A 21,372-nucleotide genomic window follows, 5' to 3' on the forward strand; every position below is an offset into this window, starting at 1 on the left:
CAACAAAGGAAGAAAAATCAAAAGAAATGAAATCGTGATGCAAGAATTAGTTTAAACTAATCCTGGATCCTGCAGCCCTTAAATAAGGCAAATAACTGACTAAATAAGGAAAAGTACTGCATAAATACAGTGCATTTCTCTTAAATTGAGGTTAACTGTCAACCTCAATTTTATCTATCATATCTAGACGTATAAATGGTAGGTAAAGGTACTTAACATAATACTTATGTATGTAACATAATATTATAGAAATTCGTTAACATTTTGACCATTGAATGAAGCTTTGTTTACAACCAAGATCTATTATTATCTATTTGGCATCGTCATCGCTTAAACGAAAGTAGACGTAATTACGTAGAAAAGTAAAATTTATGACACTACTAACTTCCGTGGTGGTCCTTATGCCACTGTAATAGAGGCGATAAGAAAGCGACATCTTGGCAAGGTCTGGGCTCTCCAGAAATAAATCTCCAGTTCATCTGGTGCCAATTCTGTCGCGTGTCATTAGTCGGTTCGACAACACGCTAGGCGCAAACTGTCTGGCGAAAACGTGCTTATTTTTTTTATTGGTTACTATTTGGCGGCAAAGATGACAGAAGACTATCACCACGTTGTGACAAGAATGGAGGATATTACAGAACAGGACGACAGACATCTTGCGGGGGCGAGGAAGGAAATAAGGAATGATTTGACAATAATAATTCCAGAAAACCCATTTCCTGACGAATTAGTAGATGCGTACCCTCCTTTAAAATTTTCGTGGGTGATACCAAAAAAATTGGCCGCGATGGCGTTTCCAAGGCATAAAGAAAACTTACAGTTTCTGTTAAATCAGGGTATCACGCATTTGGTCACGTTGACGAAGGATAAAAAACCACCAGTTGATGAGGTCCCGAGGTTGCGGTGGACAGAAATACCAGTGGAGGAGTTCGAATTGCCAACGGTTGACCAAATTGAAACGTTTATCAACATTTGTAAGAAGGCGGATAAAAATGGAGAGGTAGGTGAAAACTTGTTCATACATCTCTTGGCATTACCTACTCTTTATATAATAAATACTGTCATGTCGACTATTTACTTGTCTTGAGTTCATTAATTAGCTGAAATGTTGAATACAGAGGCTAGTGACATGTGATTTATATGTACATATATGTTTTATGGGATTAAAACGCTGGTAATTGAAAAAAATTACGGAAACCTCAATTGTTAGGTTAGGTACCTACTGTTTCAATAAAAAATATACTACTTGACTGATACTAATTCACTTTTACACATAAGAAAGCTAAAAAGCACACGCTACATAAGAATTAACTGAAAAATAATCAAAATAACAGATTAGTTAATTCTTGGAACTACTAACATATCCTAGCCTATCGAAATGCAAATGCGATTTATTCTTGCAAGTGTTATACTTAGATAGTATTAACTTATATTATGAATGATAAATTAACGAAACTGAATTAATTGTAGGTAGACTTATTCGGACAACGCGGGGAGATTTATTTTTAAAGAAAATTTATTCGAATTTAAGTAAATTTATTAAATTACTTATGTCTAGTACAACGAGTGTTTTAACCAAATTGTATAATAATATATAGGGAACTTTTTAAGGGAAGGTTTTAACACTGAATGAAATAACTTAATACTTGGTTTATTCTATGAGCACTACGGAGAGCTAGACGCTATGTCAGCGGTATCACACCTGCGCCCGACCGCCAAATATCAAAATACACATTGTTATTACAGATTATTTTCTAATGTGATAGAGTTATGTAGACATTGAACAGAGGTACCTACATAGTCAGTGAATTCACCCTGAATGCAACAAAACAGATTCCTCACTTTTTCGTTAAAAGTGCACGCGTCACCGCTGCCTGGCTTAACAAGTTGGTGCGCGCCGACGGCACCATCAGCAACGGCGGCCAACGATGGCGCCATACGTACATATCCGGAACAATAATATACAGTCTACTCAATTTAACCGCATTATTTACCTTCCCGCTTAAAACTTTGAATTGATATGAGATCAGCGCCAGGTCCCTTCTTAACCTCTGCTCTCTATTTCCAACCAAACCGAAATGTCGGGTACCTACATATGTGGATAAAAAGGGTAAACCCTCGTGTATAGGGACCGAGTATTTTTTTATAGAAGAGTGACGGGTCACCGTATTTTAAGTGATCACCTCCGCCCACATTCTCTTGCAACACCGGAGGATTCACAGGAGCGTTGCCGGCCTTTAAGAAAATTTTACGGGTTTCTCTTGAAGGTACCCATGTCGTATCGACCCGGAAACACCGCACCAGGAAGCTAACTCCACAGCTTGGTTGTTCCCTAGACACACATCCAGATGATGGTGATGAAGCTTTAAAGGATGTGTTGTCCATGAGAGGTAATAAGACAAATTGTTTTTTTTTAGTAGTAAACGCGCAAACTTGAGTCTTCTGCGGGTTAAATTGGACAAGGTTCATTTTGCCCCATTCCGCGATCTCCTCAAGAGAGTCCTCGATAGAAGACACAAGATTCTACCTGCGAAATTTATTTTGTACCTACTCGCTCAACACATTGCCGTGATACACAAAATTATACCTCTGCCGATAACATGTTTACGATCCATAAGATGTATTCAATGATCTTAACACATGGGCGTTCTGCTTTCATGAAACTCATTGACGAGTTTGATTATGTACTTGGCAATGCTTCTTACTAGTTTGAGCTTTTATTACTAGATAATATAAGTAGTAACAATATTGCAAAATAAGTTATTTATCACTTAATCTATATATATGTTAGAGATTTCCACGTCACGTCACTCATCACGATATCTCTGGAACCATAAGGCGTAAAGACTTGAAATTTGGTAGAAATATTCCTTTCGCCGAGTTCAGAGAGAGATCAGCTATTTATATAAAGAAATTCCATCCGCAAGAGTTTTTTTTATAACAGAACAACGTCTGTCGGGTCCGCTAGTATAATATAAAATATGCCCAGATATTATTACCGGTATCTTAGATCATTTATACGTCTAGAATCTAGATAGACTGTGACAGCTGTGAAAACGTTGAACACAATTGAGGTTGACCGTTAGGCTCTAAAACTAGGGGTTAACTGTGTGTTAGTGCGCGTGCATTGCTCAAAATGCACGCAATGTTGCATACATTAACTAACACAAAGTGACACACTACTGACAAACTACGCACACTAAAGTAATAAACCTGGCCTGTTTTCATCGGTTGGTCTGGTCTATGTTTATCTTTTGTGACGATTTCGATTTAATCTATGGAATAATCAAAGGATGAGTCATTATTTATTCAAACTTTAGCGCTTTGATTTTTCAAAACTACAGTGTATGTGAGTGAATTTTTACGATGCGCGCTCATAACGTCATGCAAATTCGACACCATGACATAAGCTGGTCAACTAGACCATATTAGAGTTACAACTCTAACAGATAATATATAACTACAAGTTTTTTAATACAAAAAAAAAATCTCTCTAATTGTATAAAAATAATTTAATGATATCTAATTACCCGTTATTTAACTAAATTGTGCGGTATAATAATATTTTAATTGGTTGTATTTAATACCATCTTTATTACAATAATGATTGTTCTACAAACATAGTCGTAACTCGTAGCACGAGGAATAACTTTTTTTAAGGATTTTCGTTTTATTATGCTAACTAGCGTGCGTACCATATTTTATTTTTTATGAAAGAACAAAAGATGGTACGAGTTACCTTGTGGTACGTACGAGGGGCACACTGAAATGATCGGGAATAAGAAAAACCACATGCACGGTATAGCTAAATTGTATTTTATTATTTTTCGAAGTATTCTCCGTTCAACTTAATGTACTTTTCCATTCGTGCAAACCAATAATTAAAACGGTAAATCCAGTTTGAAGTTGATGTTGACAAAATGGCTGATATGTACGCTTCCACAGCTGCTTCGGGGTCTTCAAACCGTTGACGCGTAATAAATCTTTCATTCTAGGGAATGTAAGGATGGCCCATCAGCTCAACGTTTTCCTGCTTCAAAAAATCATTTGTTTTCCGAGCCGTATAGGAGCTCGCATTATCGTGATCATGAGTTCAGCCATCATTTGTGGCAAACAAACCGTGATATACCACTTAGCGGTAACCGTTCTGCGTTAGCGCTGTAAAGGAATTGTAGCAGCATGCCCCTTTTTGGAGACAAACGTAGCGACATATTCTTTGACACGCTGCGGGAGCGAACTACTTTCTTTGGTTTGACCTCGTCTTCGAAGACCCAAACTGCTGTCTGATGTTTTCTTTCAGGTTCGTATGAATAAATCCATGATTCGTCACCTGAAACAATATTATAAACGGCATTTGACTTCTCTCCGTTGAAGCGTTGCAGAGTATTCCGTCACCAATCTACACAAGCCGCCTTTTGCTCTTCGGACAAATTGTGGGGAACCCAGCGCAGCGGGAAACTAGCTTTCTTACACACACTCATTCCGATTCTGATAACAGCCTGAATCTGCTCGTATGTCACATGACGGTCATCTAATATAATAAGTTCGAACAGCTGCGATGTTTTCAGGCTGTAGTTTTTCGACCTGTAGAACAAAGAGTGCTGAGCGACACACGACCGCGTCGGAACTCGGCATACCAGCGGTATATTGTCGTTTAACTCGGTGCTTCACCACCATGAATTGAAACAAGTTCGCTGAGACATTTATCTTGAGATAAGCCGTGACGAAAATTGTGATAAATTATGGCACGGAAATATTCACGCGTGAGCTCTATTTCTGTTAACGACACGTCAACTTTAAACCAACATAGTTTTTGTTTTTTTTTAATTGTATGTAATTAACATTCTAAGAGCTCAATCAGAAATATTATATTCCCGATCTTTCCGGGTGCCCCTCGTAACTACCGCCGTCCATAGGTGCTCTCCTGCAACTCTTAAGGGAATGACAGCAGCGTGGCCCTTTAATTATACTTAATTAAAGTTTCGAGTGTGAAAGAGTAGAGTGACAGGCGCAGTGTTGTGATCGTGGTTGTATCGCGCTGCGCTACGCCTTAGGTCATTTTGTGATAAGACCGTTTCAGGTGTAAATCTATTCATTTCGTCACCACAACCATAAATTTGCAGGTTCTTGGGATCCACTGCCGCCAGGGCAGAAGTCGGTGTGGCGTGATGCTGGCCAGTTACTTGGTACACTTCCACCGGTTCGACCCTGACCAAGCGCTCAATGTAATCCGGATGATTCGACCGGGTGAGTATTGAATGAGAAGTTACATGTAAGCGGCTAATTATATATCTACTCCCGTATTTTTATTATGAAAACTTATCTGGTTTTCTGGTATCCCTACTAATATTATAAATGTGAATGTAAGTTGGTTTGTTACGCTTTCATGCCTAAACCAAAGAAAAGATTTTGATGAAATTAAGTACACAGATAGACAAGAACTAGGAAAAGGACATAGGCTACATTTTATCGAAGACGTTTGGAGGGGTTGAAAAAGGGGGTGGAGGTTTGAATGTAAGTTGGTCATTATCAAAGATGACACCATTAAACTTTGTATTTAGGCAATTGAATAGAAATAAATAAATATTTGTTTTAGTGTTTTTAAGCATCGACCTGTTTGGGGTTGAAATTATAGGGCATGAAAGTTTGTATGGAAGTACAAACAAAGTCACGCTTTCACGCCACGCTAGGAATACTATTTTGATTATATTTGGTTAAAAAATTTGTTTGATATCAGTTCAAACACTACTTCATGATTTCAATCAATTTTATTACCATGTCGGAGACCACTTCTGTAAAAACTTTCGTTCTTCATCTTATCAAAACGTAACTTTGGCAGGGTGTAACTTCACTTTAGATGGTCATAGAATACTCACCTGAGATTTGATTCTCTTGGCTTGGCAAATCCAAACCTAGACCCCAAGTCAAACGCCTAAAAACCAACAACTTCCAGTTAAGAAGTAATAAGAAAACGTATAAATTTATTGCTTATTGCGATTCTTACACACATTTAGTTCGCCGAAGTGGGAAAAGTGAAAGAGTTCATTGAATTTCTAATAATTATTGATATCTATTCTAACTATCTCTTCTAATCTCTTTCTACTCTTTATAGGGTCATGCGATTTCTACGACCACGAAGAGGCGGTAGGAAAATATTACGAAAAACTAACGGAGAACAATCCCCTCCACTTCGGAGTCAGCGGAGAGGTTATGGAAGAGTTTATGGAAGCTGCTAAAGAATACACGAAGAAATCGCTTTAGTTTTACGTTTTTGTACCTGAATTGTAAGGCACCTCTAAGATGAATTACGAATTTACAAAGACTGGCAAGGTGGTGTAAATTCCTCTGGTGTTGCAAGAGCAATACGTTAATTCATCCTATTATTTAAAAAGGAACGGAGACAATATGAATTTGTTCGAGCCGAGATGTTCTCGTCCTATTATTAGTACTTAGGTACTATTATTAACTAAAATATTAGGGACCGTATGCTACAATTGTTTGTAGTATGTTATGTATTAATAATAGTATTTCCTTAGCAACTGATCCGTCTAATACTATTATAAATTCAGTCAAAATTATAATAAAAACGTTGAAAGCTATTTGCAATTCACAAAAAATATCACCAATACTATATGTATAATAAACGTAACTAATTTTATCGTAAAATAAATGTAACTACCAACAATGGGCATTTGTTACCAAAACTAATGTAAAACAAAGCTAAACAACAATAATTATTATTGCCATTCAAATAAGGTTCTTTTGAATTGAAATTAATCTTTAATTCAACACTAGGTAATAATGGCTGGACACTTTTTGGATTTCATTCTAAGTAGTAGTGTAAGTAAAAATAACTTTTGCAAACATTGCAAACATTTTGTTTTATAATCTGTGATGTTTTCAGATAAGAATGTGTTTAAGTAATATTTTGGTGATTGTACCTGATATTGAATTAAATATCGTTTGTTGACGCAATTGTTTTATTTACGTAAAAGGTATTCGTAACTGATCACGATCTTGGGATTTATTTGTAAGTATGTGTGGATATGTGTACCGAGATATTCCACATTAATTTAAATTAAGTACCTAATAGATATATTGATATTGTCTAAACTAAACGACGAGAATGATGATTATTTTATGATAATGTGATCAAGGCAAAAAGCTTTGGTTAGGTAATAGGTAAGATTCAGTCCACTCTTCACAAGTCTTATATCTGTGTACGGTGACTGTTACCGCTTCTGAATTTAAGCAACTAATTAAACACACGCGAATAACACCACATGTACTTGACTTGTAAAACCCAATACCAATGTATACCACTCGACCTACAAGTTTGTCTGTACTTTCTTCTTATAATTATTCTAAGTAACGCTTCATCACAACAAATGACGTCAAATGATTAGTTTAATTCTAAAATCTAAAGTCCATGAACTAGTTCCCGCCAGAACAAATGGTGATGCCAAATAACAGTTGTTGGCGGTCATCCAAATTCTATCAAACTTCAACTGGCCAACTTTCTTAAAATAGCAGTTACTAATTAAAACAATGCGAATAAAGGTGGTTCTTGAAAGTAAAATCAATTAAAAATACAAGCTATCAATGTCACTAGAATACTAGCTTGTTAATACCTACTTTAGTTTCGCTAGGTTAATCCCAACTAAATTTGTTTCCGTTTTGGCCAATTTCGTCAAAGAATGTCGTCACAAAGACCAGGGCCAAATGTGAAATTGGCAAAGATATTCTATAAATACGCGGAAAATGTAGAAGAAAAAAGGACTAAAACTAAAAATCATGAGGAAAGTGAAGCAAGTCAAGAGAAGGAATTATGTGATAGCAAATCTTATCCTCCATATAACTTTTCATGGTTCGTTGAAGGAAAAATTGCGGGAATGGGATGGCCACAAACCGTGGAAAATCTAAATTATTTGGCCGATGTAGGAATAACTAAGCTTATTACGCTATCTCCTGAGAAACTCCCACCGATTTTAGAATGTGAAAAATCATTGAAATGGACTGAAATACGCATCAAAGAATTTGGTGCGCCAACCTTGAAGCAGATTATAAAGTTTATCGAAATCTGCAAGAAGGCGGAAATGATGGGAGAGGTTTGTTTATCTTTTATACTATTTGTGAGGTAATTTATGTATGTCGGTATAACATTGGTGTGATTTTAAATTGGATGCCTGAAATAGATTTATTAGTATTTCTTCGATTGTCTGAGTAGCGCTTATTTTCAAAAATACAATCAATTTTAATCATCTTTTTTAATTATCAAAGTTATTAAGTGGATTGATTTGAAGTCTATAAAGTAAATCTAGTCTGCAAAAGTGTGAAATTTGAATGACGGTCTTTATGACGGAATTATTAAATACAATAAAAAACCATGTTGATTGTCAATACGCCCCATTTGTCCTACTTTCAATGACTCCCTAATCTCGAAGGTAGTGCTGCTGCTTTTCATTTCAGTTAACGATTACTAAAAAATTTTATTTTTCTATAATATATGGTTTGGAGTATTATATGAGTCCTACTTAAATAAACAAGACCTTGGATATGATATTTATTTTAGGTCGTGGGAGTACATTGCCGGCACGGGCGGGGTCGGACCGGAACGATGCTGGCCTGCTACCTGGTGTACTTCCAGAACCTGGCGCCGGAGCGAGCTGTCCTCACCACGAGGCTGAGACGGCCAGGTTAGACATTTTAAGCTATCATTCACTAGGTAGGTAGTATAAATTTGTCAAAAGATAGGTTTTATCCGTTATCAGAGTATTGCCGGAAAATCTACAGTTCAGCAAAAGGCTGCAGCGATGCCCTATGCTTCCCCGGGGCATAAAAATAATAGGGAAGTCCCAGACCCAAGGGTGTCGTTAGAGGTGACTAAGGGCATTTACCAGCGGAAGGCTTCTTTGCACAGGATGACGGCTAGATTATGGGTACCACAACGGCTCCTTTTTCTGTTGTGAAGCAGTCATGTGTACCTAAGCATTATTGTTTCGGTCTGAAGGACTTCGTAGCTAGTGAAATTACTGGGCAAATGAGACTTAACATCTTATATCTCAAGAAGACGAGCGCAAATGTAGTGCTGTTCAGAATTATTGGATTTTTCAAGGAACCTGAGCGGCACTGTATTGTAATGGGCAGGGCGAATCAATTACCATCAGCTAAACGTCCTGCTCGTCTCGTCCCTTGCTCTCATAAAAAACATACCTAACCGACTATATCTAAGTGCAGATTAAACTACTTGATATGTGATACTAAAGTATCTGAAATTCAGTCCTGAAAGTTTATACCTTGGCTCCAGTTTTTGTATATATAGGTACCTAATTCGGGTGCTTAATTATAGGTATCTCATTAAGTTATACCTTAACATCAATAATCTCCAGTATATTTCTATCGGTCTAATTCACAATTTAAAATATTGTAGACTCTATAGTCTATACCTATAGGTACAAATTAAATTTGTAACCAAAATTAATGAACGATGCGGGACTCGAACCCGTGACCTCTATTTAATTTGTATAATTTATTCCAGGAGGGAGTTTCGTACCTAATTAGGAAAATATACCTCTGATTTCAGGATCATGTGAGACATACGAACAAGAAAAGATTGTCTGCTACTACCATGACTGCCTTCGCGGTACCATCAGCAAACCCGATTACCGGCTAGTTGACGATAAACTCTACTTTGACTGTTCAATGAAACAAATGTTTGACGAAGACAAAGAAGAAAGTGTCGATAAAGAGGATGTTGAAGAAGTAACTAAGTCTTTGAAAGAACGGTTTGAAGAGGCCATAGAGAAGACAAGACCAAAGACGAAAGCTATGGTTATCAACCATAAAATATATTTTTAAGAGTTGGAAAAGTTAAAAATAACGAAGTGACTATTGGGAAGAAATTGTTGAATACTTATATACATATTATATGACACATGATATTTCTACCCGTGTGGTTTATATATACATGGCTAATATTCATTAGGGAATTCGTAGGTACTCTATAATAAAGTATATGGTGTATCCATACCTACTCAGATTCTTCGTCAACTTGCAATGTGCAGGAGAAATAAAACCTTGTAACCTTGCCATTTATATAATATACTAGTAATAAAATATAATATTCAAAATACTAAGGAGCTATAGTGTGACTCACAATTATGACTTGTTAATCAAAATTGGTTACATTAATGATTCGAACATTAACATCGGACGCCGTGCGGTACCGGACCTTATTCGATGGTATGTCGCATTCTCCACCGTACCAAATCTGAAAATAATAATAACTTTGTGCGATGGACAAACGATGTACCTTATAACAAATTAAAATATTATCGGGAATAACTATTACTTTTATATCCATTTTATGTAATTTAAAGGACTATTCCAATAAAAGACATATTATACATGACAATTCTTTGTAAAATAAATATTTAATAAATCAAACATAGTTTTGGATCAATTACCCCTGATATTATGGTGATAAGCCGCTGCTCCACCGCAGCGCAAGGAGAGGCTTCGCCACGTGCGTAGCTTCGCTTTACAAGAAAATGCATGTGATTGTGTCCACTGCAGCCCGCGGACATGCTAAGCATCAATTGACGCAAAAATATGTTTTTCCATATCTTAGTTTTATGTTAGTTGTAATGCAAGGGCATTGCTCATGATAAATAAACCACCACACCAAAACTGACCCAGAATGAAGACCGTGCTGCACCTTTTCGATCTCAAGTGAACGTTTTATTGGCGCTTCCTATACCTACGCGTATTGGGTCAGCAAATGTGTTCATAGACCTACTTTTTTAACGTTAGGGATTTATTTAGGGCATGTCGGTAATAACAATAATTCTTTAGTCTTGTAACACGTGAGAGATTTCCTTACAGGTTTTGGCGAAGTCTGGCATTTACGTCTTTGACAGCATTTGATATTCTAACAAAACATGACAGCCCCGATCTTATATGGAGTCCGATAGAGAATGTATTGTGATATCTGTCAATAATATTATATTACACGAACTTACATATAACACGAACGTGCCTTGAAAAAGACATCTCCATTGAGCTTTCTACTCCACTTTTTGCATTTGTAACTACACTGACCTCTACTTTAAACCACTGGACTGGCGGCTGTCAAAGTGCTTTTGTGCCTGATTGATATTCGCCATTACTGATGACAACCTGGATGGTAGGAAATTATTTACAAAAAAAAATGTGTAGTTTAGTAAGTTGATTTCTGAAGTATAAATAACACGGAAAACGAACGAAATTAATTCAACATGCAAAATTACTTCAGAGTACTGTACGTTCCTTCGCAGCCATTTGTGTTATACGTCAAAATTAGTTATCTGGACGCTCGTGAGTGGTGCTTCAAATAGGCACAAAAAATTTGCTGTCAAACATATGGAACAGCCTGTCCAGTGGTATTTATACAGGTCAGTGTGTTACTAACTCATCTTACTCGCTGATAGTAGAACTTTCTATGAGTGATTTTTATTTATATTGGTTCAGTATTTATTGATAAACATCAGGAATAAAAATAATTTAATCATTTTTCTTTTTAAAATTATATTTACACATGAAAATAAGGATAAGGGACCACATTCTGGGAATTTTATAATCTTCTTATCTGGCAACCCAGTAACCCAGGCTGTGTCCACGGACGGGGCACCACGGTAACACCCAGCACTGACTGATCCCGCCGAACTCGAACCAGAATCCTCTGTCCCACAGAATGTGACACAATCTGATGAATTTGTGTAACATCTGTGAAGTTGCTGTGGTTTACTGAACCAAACTGAATAACCTCGTCATTGGTACAGAGTCCCTGAAATTCAAATAAATTCTATTCAATGTATCATTTATATGTGATTTAGTACAAGTCTGATAAATTACAAAAGTAACTTAAATTATAGCATAATACAAGTATGAGTAGAACATCATATTCAATACTTAATAGTAAATTTGCTAACTTTACGTATTTTTTTACGATACATTAAATAGTTTTTGTTGGTAATTTTTAATATCATTTAGGAATTTATAATAAAATATAATGTGAGCTGATTTGGAGGTGAACCTCAAGTTTAATATGGCGTGAAGAGGATAGACAGACATGGTCCCAATACTGACCCCTGGAAGACCCCGGCTCTAATATCATAAAACCCAGATCGAGCATCATCATCCTTAAAATGGAATATTCTGTCTTCTAGATATGATTTTAGAAGTCCAAAGAAAGAGTGTGGAAGGTACGGAAGGCCGAGGTCACTACTAGAGGTCATCGGCAACATCAACGGTCTGCCGTCCTTCTAAGTAGAATTGCGTTGGCAGGATTAAGCCCACGTAGAGTTGCGAAAAACAGCCCGCAAAAAAAATTGGATCAACAGGAGGTCGTTGCTTTTCTTCTGGGCGCTGAGAGACTCAAAATATTGCTGGAATTTATGAGCCTGACCTTACTCTTCATCTGACAAAAAAAGTAGTACGCAAATGCAAAAGCAGTACTGGAAAATCTGTTGTATTTCTCTTTTTTCCCAAGTTTGTATTTTGAGAGTGGAGCATGATTGGTGTATACTGTTTCTCGCATGATCCTCCACACTGTCTCTTGTATGAGTAAGGACAATTGTTTCGCCTTCTTCAATATAATTGGGTGACTTCAGTCATATTTTTCAGGATAATGTTCTCAAGAAATGAAATATTAAATAAAGATTGTCTTATTTAAGTGGCCATTATTAAGTCAGAAACCCTATAGTAATATAAGAAATGCTTAAAATGTGAGAAAAATAAGCACAGAACTTTTTTTTATAAAATTGTACTAAATTAATAACTTGAATAAGATTAAATTATTTCGTTGCTTTTTCATTGGTAAAAAATAATTTTAGCTAATTAATTGCATATAGGTTTTATTCACACAAAACTTTGTTTACATACAATCTTAAAATGTGGTGCTCTAGCAACCAAACATATGGGCTAATAGAAATCTGATTGATTCATTAGAATTCTTGCAAGAAAATGAAAAAACTCACATGATTACAACATGCTTGTACATTTTGTTGAAACTTACAGCCAAATCAGCCGGAGATCCATCATGCACAGACCCAATAACTGCAAAACTTCTCTCATTTATTATATCTCCATTACCAACAACTGGTCCATATCCATTTGTATGTGTTGTGGTAGAGCGTGGTGCAGAAGGACCTTCTCCATTTGTACTCAGGTATTGTGAATGAACTTCACCAAGACCACGCTCAATTTGTTTCATTATCTCCTTGTGGTCATTCTGTAGACCTTACATCACATAAAATGAAAACTGTATGTCAGAAACATGAATAACAAAAATTACTTTCACACATTAAATCAAACTATTTGTTACAAAAGATATTTCTTTATGATTTTTGATGTTTTAAATATTTAATAGCTTATAGCTACTGAAACGTCCGGGCAACTAGAGCGGCTTTTTTCTTTAGACAGTCAAACGTCCAGGCAACCAGAGTGGCCCAGTCGACTTGCGTATTTATTTTGTGTTATAATCTGTAGTATGAGTGAATTAGCTTGTCAAATACGATTTTTAAGACTCTATGGTAAGTAATTGTAATAGGCTTATCTTTAAATATCAAGTATCCGAGCAAAAATTAAAAGAAATAATTTATTGAAAATTGCTTTGCGGGGGGAATTGTCATTTGTTTATTTTTGTAGTGTCAAGTGTTTTGTTATTGTTTTGTTTATCATGTAAGTGTAATATTTTAATTACGTATTATATTTGTTTTATATATGAAATTAATCCTCATGATATCTAGTTTCCGATTTTATCTACAAATTACATATAAAATTCTTCTTACGACATTAAATCGACAAGTTTTAACAGTATGATCGATACTACTTTATCGATTTGGTTTAAATATCAAATTTTTATTGTTATCCAATTAATTAACAGTAAATCATTGCTTGTAATAGGGACAAAATATCATTAATATAATGTTTATAATATTCAACAATCTGGATGCATTGAGACAACCAAGTATTTCACGTTTTACTTGTGCATTCCGCAGATAAATTGTAGGTATATACTAAGAATGGGTGCTTTATTTTAGTTTAATGCAACAATCCCGTAAGTCGAAGTAATGACATATTAATATCAAAAAATAGGTTATATAGTCTATTTCAATAATAATCAAGTTTTATTAATGTGTGCGCTAATATTTTACATAAAAACTTAATATAATGAAAATGTTATCACATTTATATCTATAATCTCGAGCTTTAACCTTTTATTTATATATAACTTGGGTTCAAAAACATAATTTATGATTTTACACGTAGATTTTCTATACTTTTAACTACGTGAATGTATTTTTTATATAGCCATAGGTGGAGTCGTTATGTAATTATATCGCTTTTAATAATGATGAATCTCGCGCTCGCCGTCGGATAATCTTAATCGCGTCATCGGACGTTTCGCTACCTGCCAGCTGTCATTAATCGGACGTTGCAATAGATAGATAAGAATTATCCCAAAAAGAAATAAAGGCTAGATTCAACCCCAAGAAGACACAAGTTTGTGTGTTCACCACTAAAAAGTCTCCCCTTGTCATATCCCCTCGATTCGAGATCACTCCTCTAACTGCCACAGCCTGTATTGGCATACTTGGCGGCGATATATAGAGTGACGTTCAGTTCCGTGGTCACTTGGAAGAGAAGGCCAAACTGGTCTCTTCACTAAAAGCCACCACCTGCAACTTTAAAAGATGGAACTGAATGTCGCTCGATATATCGACGCCAAGTATGCCAATACAGGCTGTGGCAGTTAGAGGAGTGATCTCGAATCGAGGGGATACGACAAGGGGAGACTTTTGAATGGTGAACACACAAACTTGTGTCTTCTTGGGGTTGAATTGGACTAAATTTTGTTGGTCCCATCAATTTCAGACACAAGTTTGTTCTGGTTCTCGTCAATGCTATCCCGGGACATGTTGGAAGCAAACCCTGTGCTATCATCTGCATTGCAATTAATACTGCTGATTTGCAGCATATCATTGATATGCAGAAGAACACATACTCTTTTAAGTCGTTTTGGCCAGTTAGATACAAGGAGCTCATAAGCAAGCTTGTTCAGGTGGACTTTATGAAAAAGTTAAGAAAACTCTAATTATAGAGTTTATAATGTGAATGAGGGGATCACAAACAAACAAATATATATAATAACAAACTATAAGCTAAATGAACAAATATATATAGTAATATTTTTGGTGATATCAGTGAGACCCAGCTTAATATGATATTGAGAAGGGACAACATATCAAACAGCAATTTATCATTGTTTCATGAGGGAGTTAGTATGCTAAATGTTATTTCGAAGGGATAATTGTAATTTGTCTCTTATCTTATACATACTAATATTTTATAATTATTTAGTCTGGAAGTTTATTTGAGAGGTCAATCAGTTTGATTGTATTTTAGATAGATGTTCCTAAATTCATTTTTCTTTTTTACTATTGAGGTTTGGACTCCAGTAAATGGTTCTTAGGGTGCAATGGAAATTTTTGTTAAGATTTCATGTCAACATCTTAACAATATACTACTACTATTATTATTGTAATCAAATATGAAATAGCCCAAGTAAGTGTATTGTTAAAAACTTATCAAAAAAATTTGTTATTATTAAAGTGATTTCCCTCACGTCTGGGATTAATGCACCTTTCAACAGGTTGCAGGTTTAAGTTCCGCATTGTTCATAAACTTTTTTTACTAATTTAATTTGTATAACTTCTCAAAAATTAATGAATGAGAGGTACTCTTTACTGTTGAGGGCAGTTGATACCACAAAGTACTTCTAACAGGGTGGATATAGAACCCCACATCAAATTTGATACATAATTTATTAACAAGGATCAAAATTTGCTGCATATGGAAGGCATTTGCGTACAATTATTTTTTACAACTTCAAAACACCAGATACAAAACTCTTAACTTCCCTTTTGAGGTGTAGAACAACTAAATACACTGAACGAAAAATATAAGTGTATCTAACGAAGCAGCAGTTTACATTATTAATAAATAATATAATACGTATACTGAAGGCAATCCAGAAACGCTTATAACAGAATTTAACCAAGGCTTACATATAATTTGATGTCTTGCATGCCGGACTTTGTAAACATCGATGTCATTTCGTGGATATCCATCTCGATCTAAGAGAGGATCGTGCATTCCCACATTATTACTTTCTAGAACACTTGTTTCATCTCTTATTGCTGCTTCGATGCGATCTCTCTCTTCCATTAATTTCAGGACTCGATCTCGTGCTGGTCCGTTCATGTTTAATCCAACCATTTCAATTTCCGTACTATGTTCGTATTTATCTTTAATAAAACAGTTGCTTTGTTGTTTAAATTTTATTCAAAATATCATCTACCTGCCTACCTCCTTTGTTTTTACTTTCTTTCAAAACAAAAATTATTGTTTATTTTGACATATATTATTTTACACACCTTCAAAATAAAGCTATGACTTGTGAAATGTGATTTTTTTTTTAAATTTATTTAGTGGTACGGGATGCAAGTCCATAAGAAATTTATCGAAGTTCAAAATTCGAGTTATACAGGGTTACCTCGTAAGTCAACCTAGATCCTTTATGGGGCTATAGTTAAGATCATTTCTGACTGATTTAATTATGAAACACTCTATCCTAAGTATTTTTCATACAAAGTCTGTTTTTACCTTTTGTTGTATCTCTTTTTTGTAATCAGAGCCTTTGGTATGTTTGTTTATACGTTTAATTTTAGAAGATGAATTGCTCTAGCCATTTCAATTAAAAATAATTCAGTTGCAGAATAAAATGAGTCGTGAAAGATGGAGAATAGTGAAAGATCAAACAAAAAGAAACCTAAGATGTGTTTTTCTTTAAGGGATACTTTAAAAAAATCTATGGAAGTCTATTTGCAGATGAGCTTATAAACATTTCCATTTTGTCAGCTATCCAAAAAGGTGTAACATTATAGGATAAATTCTCACAAAAAAAACTTTGGTAAAAGGCCCTCAGGTAGCAAAAAATCCGGTCTTTTGGTATCCTTGTTTAAAATGGGATAGGTAACAAAACAAAGATAGTTTGAGTTACTTTGGATGACCAAACAAAAGATTTTAAATGTTTTGCTTAGTCTGCTCATGCGATTCGTCCGTGGTAGATACGATTCTTGCTCTGTGCTCACCCTGAAAATGGTGACCTATACGAACGAGGAATATGCTGACATGTTATTGTGTTACGGATATTGCGATGGTGTATCATCAAGAGCTCGTGCCGAATACACACGTCGGTATCCCAATCGCCGCGCCCCAGATGTCAGTGTGTTTGGTGGAGTTTACCAACGAGGTAGAGAGACTGGTTCAGTTTCAAAAAACGGTCTGACCTGGGTCGTCCACGTGTAAATGGTGAATGAGAATTTGTGTCCGAAACAGAGGCGGACATGTACTGTAAAAACAATTAATAATTATTCACTATTTCCGTGGTTTTGTTTCATTTTTTAGAACTAACTAATAATTTTATTACAATGCCCGGGGAGGCTCCCCGGGCATTGGATTTAGGATAGGGTTTTTCATAGTCAAATCAGTCAGAAATGATCTAAACTATAGCCCCATAAAGGATCTAGGTCGACTTACGAGGTAACCCTGTATATGATAATTGTTAAAGTTAATTTGGTTTTGCCTTTCAAATGACAGTAAGGGTATTCCGATTCTAAGCGAGGACGTAAAAGAATTATTAGTAGCATTTCTCTAGTTTCAAAATTACAATAGAGACCTTATATTGAAGTACTATAGCACGGCGGCATTCGCAGTTAAAAGATTAGACAATAAACTGACATAGTTACGGTGCAACTAGTTTACTTTACTTATGTTCTATATCCTTTGATAGGTATATTGTTATGGGACAATGGAGCCGATGTTAATACCATCTAGTTTGTATCTTCCGCCCTTTTTGTTTCTCAGGTCTGAAGCCACGGACGAGAAAAAAGGAACGACTCCGCGCCGTGATATTTGCAAGTGAAGCACCGCTATGCTAGTGTGTGTGCGGTTACGGGGGATACTAGTTACACAATTTTTTCTCCCTTACATAATCATATATGGCCACATATACTTATATAGTATAATTTTTACACTTTTTCACAACGCACGACTGACGAGACGCAAACTGATCTGGCACAGACGATGACAATTCTCATAATTGCCGCCTATCGGCCTGTAGTAGTGTAAGTGTGTGCGTGGGGCTATGTATTTACACGTTAATCGGCTTGCTTTGGTGCTACACTGTTATGTACGGTGACACAGTCCTTATTTTTTTACTAGTCTATGGTCTGAAGCATGAATTTTCGAATTTTAAATTCTGTGGTTGTTTTTGAAGTTCAACAAGTAAATTTTAAATCCTAGTATTAACTTCTGTCATGTGGTCTGAATCAGGCACCGCTTTCACTTTGATCACACATTTCCACGGCTTTTGAAATGTTCATGAAATCAATTCTTTACTATTGACAACTTTCGGGCCCGCAGCATTTCTTCATAATAATGTCTTGAATATAATAAACCCATGAAAAAAAGTTTGCAGTGTCATGTTAACTTGAAGATGTGTGTGAGCATTCAAGTATACATGACGTGAGTTGGCATCATTAAATATACATGAGACGTTTTCGCCTCAGTAACCAGTTTTTGCACCACCACCACTGTTCGATCTTTTCTTTCTGTTTTCTTAATTTCGAGTACTAAGCATAATCGTCACTCACTGGTGACGCTATGGCTTCGACTGGCAGTCATAAAGCAAACTTGCCGGTAAACTTGATCGTATGTGGCTGGCGTAATGTACCATCTTCGTTATTATTAGCACTAAACAAGTCAACAAGACGTGCCCCTTTGTTTAACTTATTTCATCAGTCTCGTAAATTGTTTAAAACATTTCTTTAGAAATACCCTCTTTTTAAATCTTTTATTTTTATTTTGAAAATATTAATTTTCAACTTTTATTGTGAGTTTCTAATTTAGTAGTAGTTTTTGACGTTCAATAAGTGATTTTGAATCTTTTTGAATCCTATTTTGAATAAAAATATTTGATTTTGAATTTAGTGAGCAAATATATCTCACATCTGTTAGGTTATTATAGTTGAGTTTCTGAGACAGAGCGTGTGAATCATCGGGGGCTGGTCCTATTCGGGGTCATGCTTGTGAACGAACTGCTTGCGGTGCCTGGTCGGTCATATTTTCATTTATTTTTAATTTTAAAGAGTCTCTTGCCACTTCTTCACATTAAAGCTCAACTTTTACGAAGTGGTTGGAAAATCTTTGACTTTCATAAGTCATCTAAGTTGGTTCATATATTTACTGGTTTTACATTGTATAGAATCATACAACCGTACAATTCTTTGCAGTACATGAAATTTAAGTAAATTGGATATGTGGTAAGTGGTTGGGGGCAGCCAATCAGATATCAATCACTATATAAATTTTGTTGTTTTCTGATGAAATGTACTTACCTACCTATATTAAAACAATACATTATCATTGAGTAGGAAATTCTCAAAATAAAAAATATATTTAAATTGTTACTTTTTATTTGGAAATCAAATATGAGATTTTAAACTGCAGTAGCTCTTCAGAATCATTTACAAAAAATATTACAAGCTTTATTATATTTGCTTCGATTTTACATAATATATAACAATACAACAATGATTTAAATAAAAAAATGACCAGATTAATATATTTAACCACTGATTATAGCTCTAATAATTATAGTAGACGCTAATAGTTGTCAGTTTCATAGTAAAAAGTTAATGTGAGTTGGTTAACATCGTAAAGGTTACATTTTAAAGCGTTCATTTTAATATTCTTACATTAATAATGTCTTTTTTCTCGACAGAAATGTACTTTAGTAACTTAAAAATAAAAAAGTCCGCAATGGAATTTCGCTTTAATGAGCATTATTTATCGTATTGAAACATCACACGACGGCGTCTCGCTGTTATTTCAACACGGCAAATCGATAATCTTACAATAAATATAATCACATACATAATGTAACGCAGAACCTAATAAGGCAGCAAATATAAACAATATTACCAGACACGATTGTGCATTACGAAAAGAAATTATTTCTATTATCACTTTACGGGCAGATAAACTCTTCGATATTATCCATTGGCCACAATTTGGCGATATTGTGGTCAAAGCAAACAATAAAAAAGAGTTTATTGACACTCAGACGAAACGCAAACTAAATGGTCCCTACCAACACAATCATCCTCGTCAGCTTCAAGACATTACGTATATACACTAACAATTATGGCAACATTGACAATAAATAAGAAAGAATATTCACAATTAATACAAATAGAAAAATTGTGTAACGTATAGAATCTAGGGAACTAAGAATATAATTTGCTCAGTAGAAAAGAATACAAGGCAACGAGTGCAGACTTTGTGTTTATCTATATCTATGGTTAACTAATTAAAAGCCACATCCGCAAATTCATCATTTGCAAGCTTAGCTTAATTCGCGAGTGTTAATTCTCTGTTAGTTTTAACTTGTGTCGCTTTGACTTTATTATAATATTAAATACGTATTTATTTAATCGTTTAATATAACGCTATGAAGATGGCGAGCACTATGCATGCTTTATCTATGATCAGAGCCGGGTCTACAAAAAAACAAAAGTAATACTCCAATCGAATTATATTAATTCTAAAAGGATCAATTACACAATTACCTTTGTGACTTTTTCATAAAAACATAATATAAAAATAGCTCAGGATATTTCCGGCTCTACGGGTTATAAAAGCACGTCAAAGCGACCAGTCGTTATTCGATTAAATATTATCTATAGTCTGAATGGTTCTCGTTTATCTGTTGTGCGAGAGGTGGGCGTAATGCGTCGAGCAACAGGCGTAGTCGGCGTACCACTGTCGGACGCATCTGAGGGTTTCCTTAACAGACGTGATGTCGCAGTTTGCTGTCCCGGTCGCACTGGTGTGTTGCTGCCTGATGGCGTCCTTTGCCTGTTACAAAGACATTCTCGTCAGAATCCAAGAAATATTGAATTTCTGATCGAAAACCGTGCAGTATTTACATAAAATAAACATCAAGCTGTCACGTTATTTTTCGATTTTCAAAATTAGTAAGGCGTAGTTTATACACATGCAAATTCTATTCTCACCAATACCATAATAATATAGTTTCTATAATATAATATATACCAAGATCATTATTATAGAATTTAACGCAAGTTGGAAATGTGCCTCTTCTATAGATAGAAATAGTTTCATTACGACCACTTGAGTCCAACTCTAGAATACGGCCCTAATGTTTGGAAGGTGTTCTAAGCCACAATATATTTACAGTTCTGT

The 21,372-nt window shown here is 35.3% G+C and overlaps 4 protein-coding genes across 31 annotated transcripts in view; 2 read left to right on the forward strand and 2 right to left on the reverse strand.

Annotated features, from left to right (window-relative positions):
* Nucleotides 1-483: 483 nt before the first annotated feature.
* Nucleotides 484-6,970, forward strand: LOC126967669 (dual specificity protein phosphatase 23-like). Its single transcript, XM_050812252.1, has 3 exons — nucleotides 484-1,000; nucleotides 5,124-5,247; nucleotides 6,113-6,970. The coding sequence occupies exons 1-3, from the start codon at nucleotides 590-592 to the stop codon at nucleotides 6,259-6,261; spliced, it is 684 nt and encodes a 227-aa protein (XP_050668209.1). The 5' UTR covers nucleotides 484-589; the 3' UTR covers nucleotides 6,262-6,970.
* A 550-nt stretch (nucleotides 6,971-7,520) lies between these two features.
* Nucleotides 7,521-10,446, forward strand: LOC126967666 (dual specificity protein phosphatase 23-like). Its single transcript, XM_050812250.1, has 3 exons — nucleotides 7,521-8,108; nucleotides 8,573-8,696; nucleotides 9,584-10,446. The coding sequence occupies exons 1-3, from the start codon at nucleotides 7,698-7,700 to the stop codon at nucleotides 9,856-9,858; spliced, it is 810 nt and encodes a 269-aa protein (XP_050668207.1). The 5' UTR covers nucleotides 7,521-7,697; the 3' UTR covers nucleotides 9,859-10,446.
* A 1,102-nt stretch (nucleotides 10,447-11,548) lies between these two features.
* LOC126967671 (26S proteasome non-ATPase regulatory subunit 9) lies at nucleotides 11,549-16,493 on the reverse strand. The gene is made up of 3 exons (XM_050812255.1): nucleotides 16,110-16,493; nucleotides 13,055-13,278; nucleotides 11,549-11,824 (listed from the first exon to the last, which is right to left on the reverse strand). The coding sequence occupies exons 1-3, from the start codon at nucleotides 16,318-16,320 to the stop codon at nucleotides 11,612-11,614; spliced, it is 648 nt and encodes a 215-aa protein (XP_050668212.1). The 5' UTR covers nucleotides 16,321-16,493; the 3' UTR covers nucleotides 11,549-11,611.
* A 3,069-nt stretch (nucleotides 16,494-19,562) lies between these two features.
* Nucleotides 19,563-21,372, reverse strand: part of LOC126967614 (dystonin) — a 338,791-nt gene continuing 336,981 nt past the window's right edge. For all 28 annotated transcript variants that reach the window (XM_050812155.1, XM_050812167.1, XM_050812166.1 and 25 more), the window contains one exon: nucleotides 19,563-21,024. In XM_050812155.1, coding sequence (XP_050668112.1) covers nucleotides 20,847-21,024 — 178 coding nt within the window. In that variant the 3' untranslated portion in view covers nucleotides 19,563-20,846. The remainder of the gene's footprint in view (nucleotides 21,025-21,372) is intronic.

This window comes from Leptidea sinapis, chromosome 13 (genome assembly GCF_905404315.1).
Source record: "Leptidea sinapis chromosome 13, ilLepSina1.1, whole genome shotgun sequence".
In the NCBI taxonomy this organism is placed as follows: domain Eukaryota; kingdom Metazoa; phylum Arthropoda; class Insecta; order Lepidoptera; family Pieridae; genus Leptidea; species Leptidea sinapis.

Excerpts from the sequence above, each read along its gene's own strand:
- LOC126967669 (XM_050812252.1), top strand. The coding sequence starts at position 590 with ATGACAGAAGACTATCACCACGTTGTGACAAGAATGGAGGATATTACA. Across the intron at positions 1,001-5,123 it reads AGGCGGATAAAAATGGAGAG|GTTCTTGGGATCCACTGCCG; the intron begins GTAGGTGAAAAC and ends ATAAATTTGCAG. Across the intron at positions 5,248-6,112 it reads AATCCGGATGATTCGACCGG|GGTCATGCGATTTCTACGAC; the intron begins GTGAGTATTGAA and ends TACTCTTTATAG.
- LOC126967671 (XM_050812255.1), bottom strand. The coding sequence starts at position 16,320 with ATGGTTGGATTAAACATGAACGGACCAGCACGAGATCGAGTCCTGAAA. Across the intron at positions 13,279-16,109 it reads TGCAAGACATCAAATTATAT|GTCTACAGAATGACCACAAG; the intron begins GTAAGCCTTGGT and ends ATGTGATGTAAG. Across the intron at positions 11,825-13,054 it reads GATCTCCGGCTGATTTGGCT|GGACTCTGTACCAATGACGA; the intron begins GTAAGTTTCAAC and ends TTTGAATTTCAG.
- LOC126967666 (XM_050812250.1), top strand. The coding sequence starts at position 7,698 with ATGTCGTCACAAAGACCAGGGCCAAATGTGAAATTGGCAAAGATATTC. Across the intron at positions 8,109-8,572 it reads AGGCGGAAATGATGGGAGAG|GTCGTGGGAGTACATTGCCG; the intron begins GTTTGTTTATCT and ends TATTTATTTTAG. Across the intron at positions 8,697-9,583 it reads CACGAGGCTGAGACGGCCAG|GATCATGTGAGACATACGAA; the intron begins GTTAGACATTTT and ends CTCTGATTTCAG.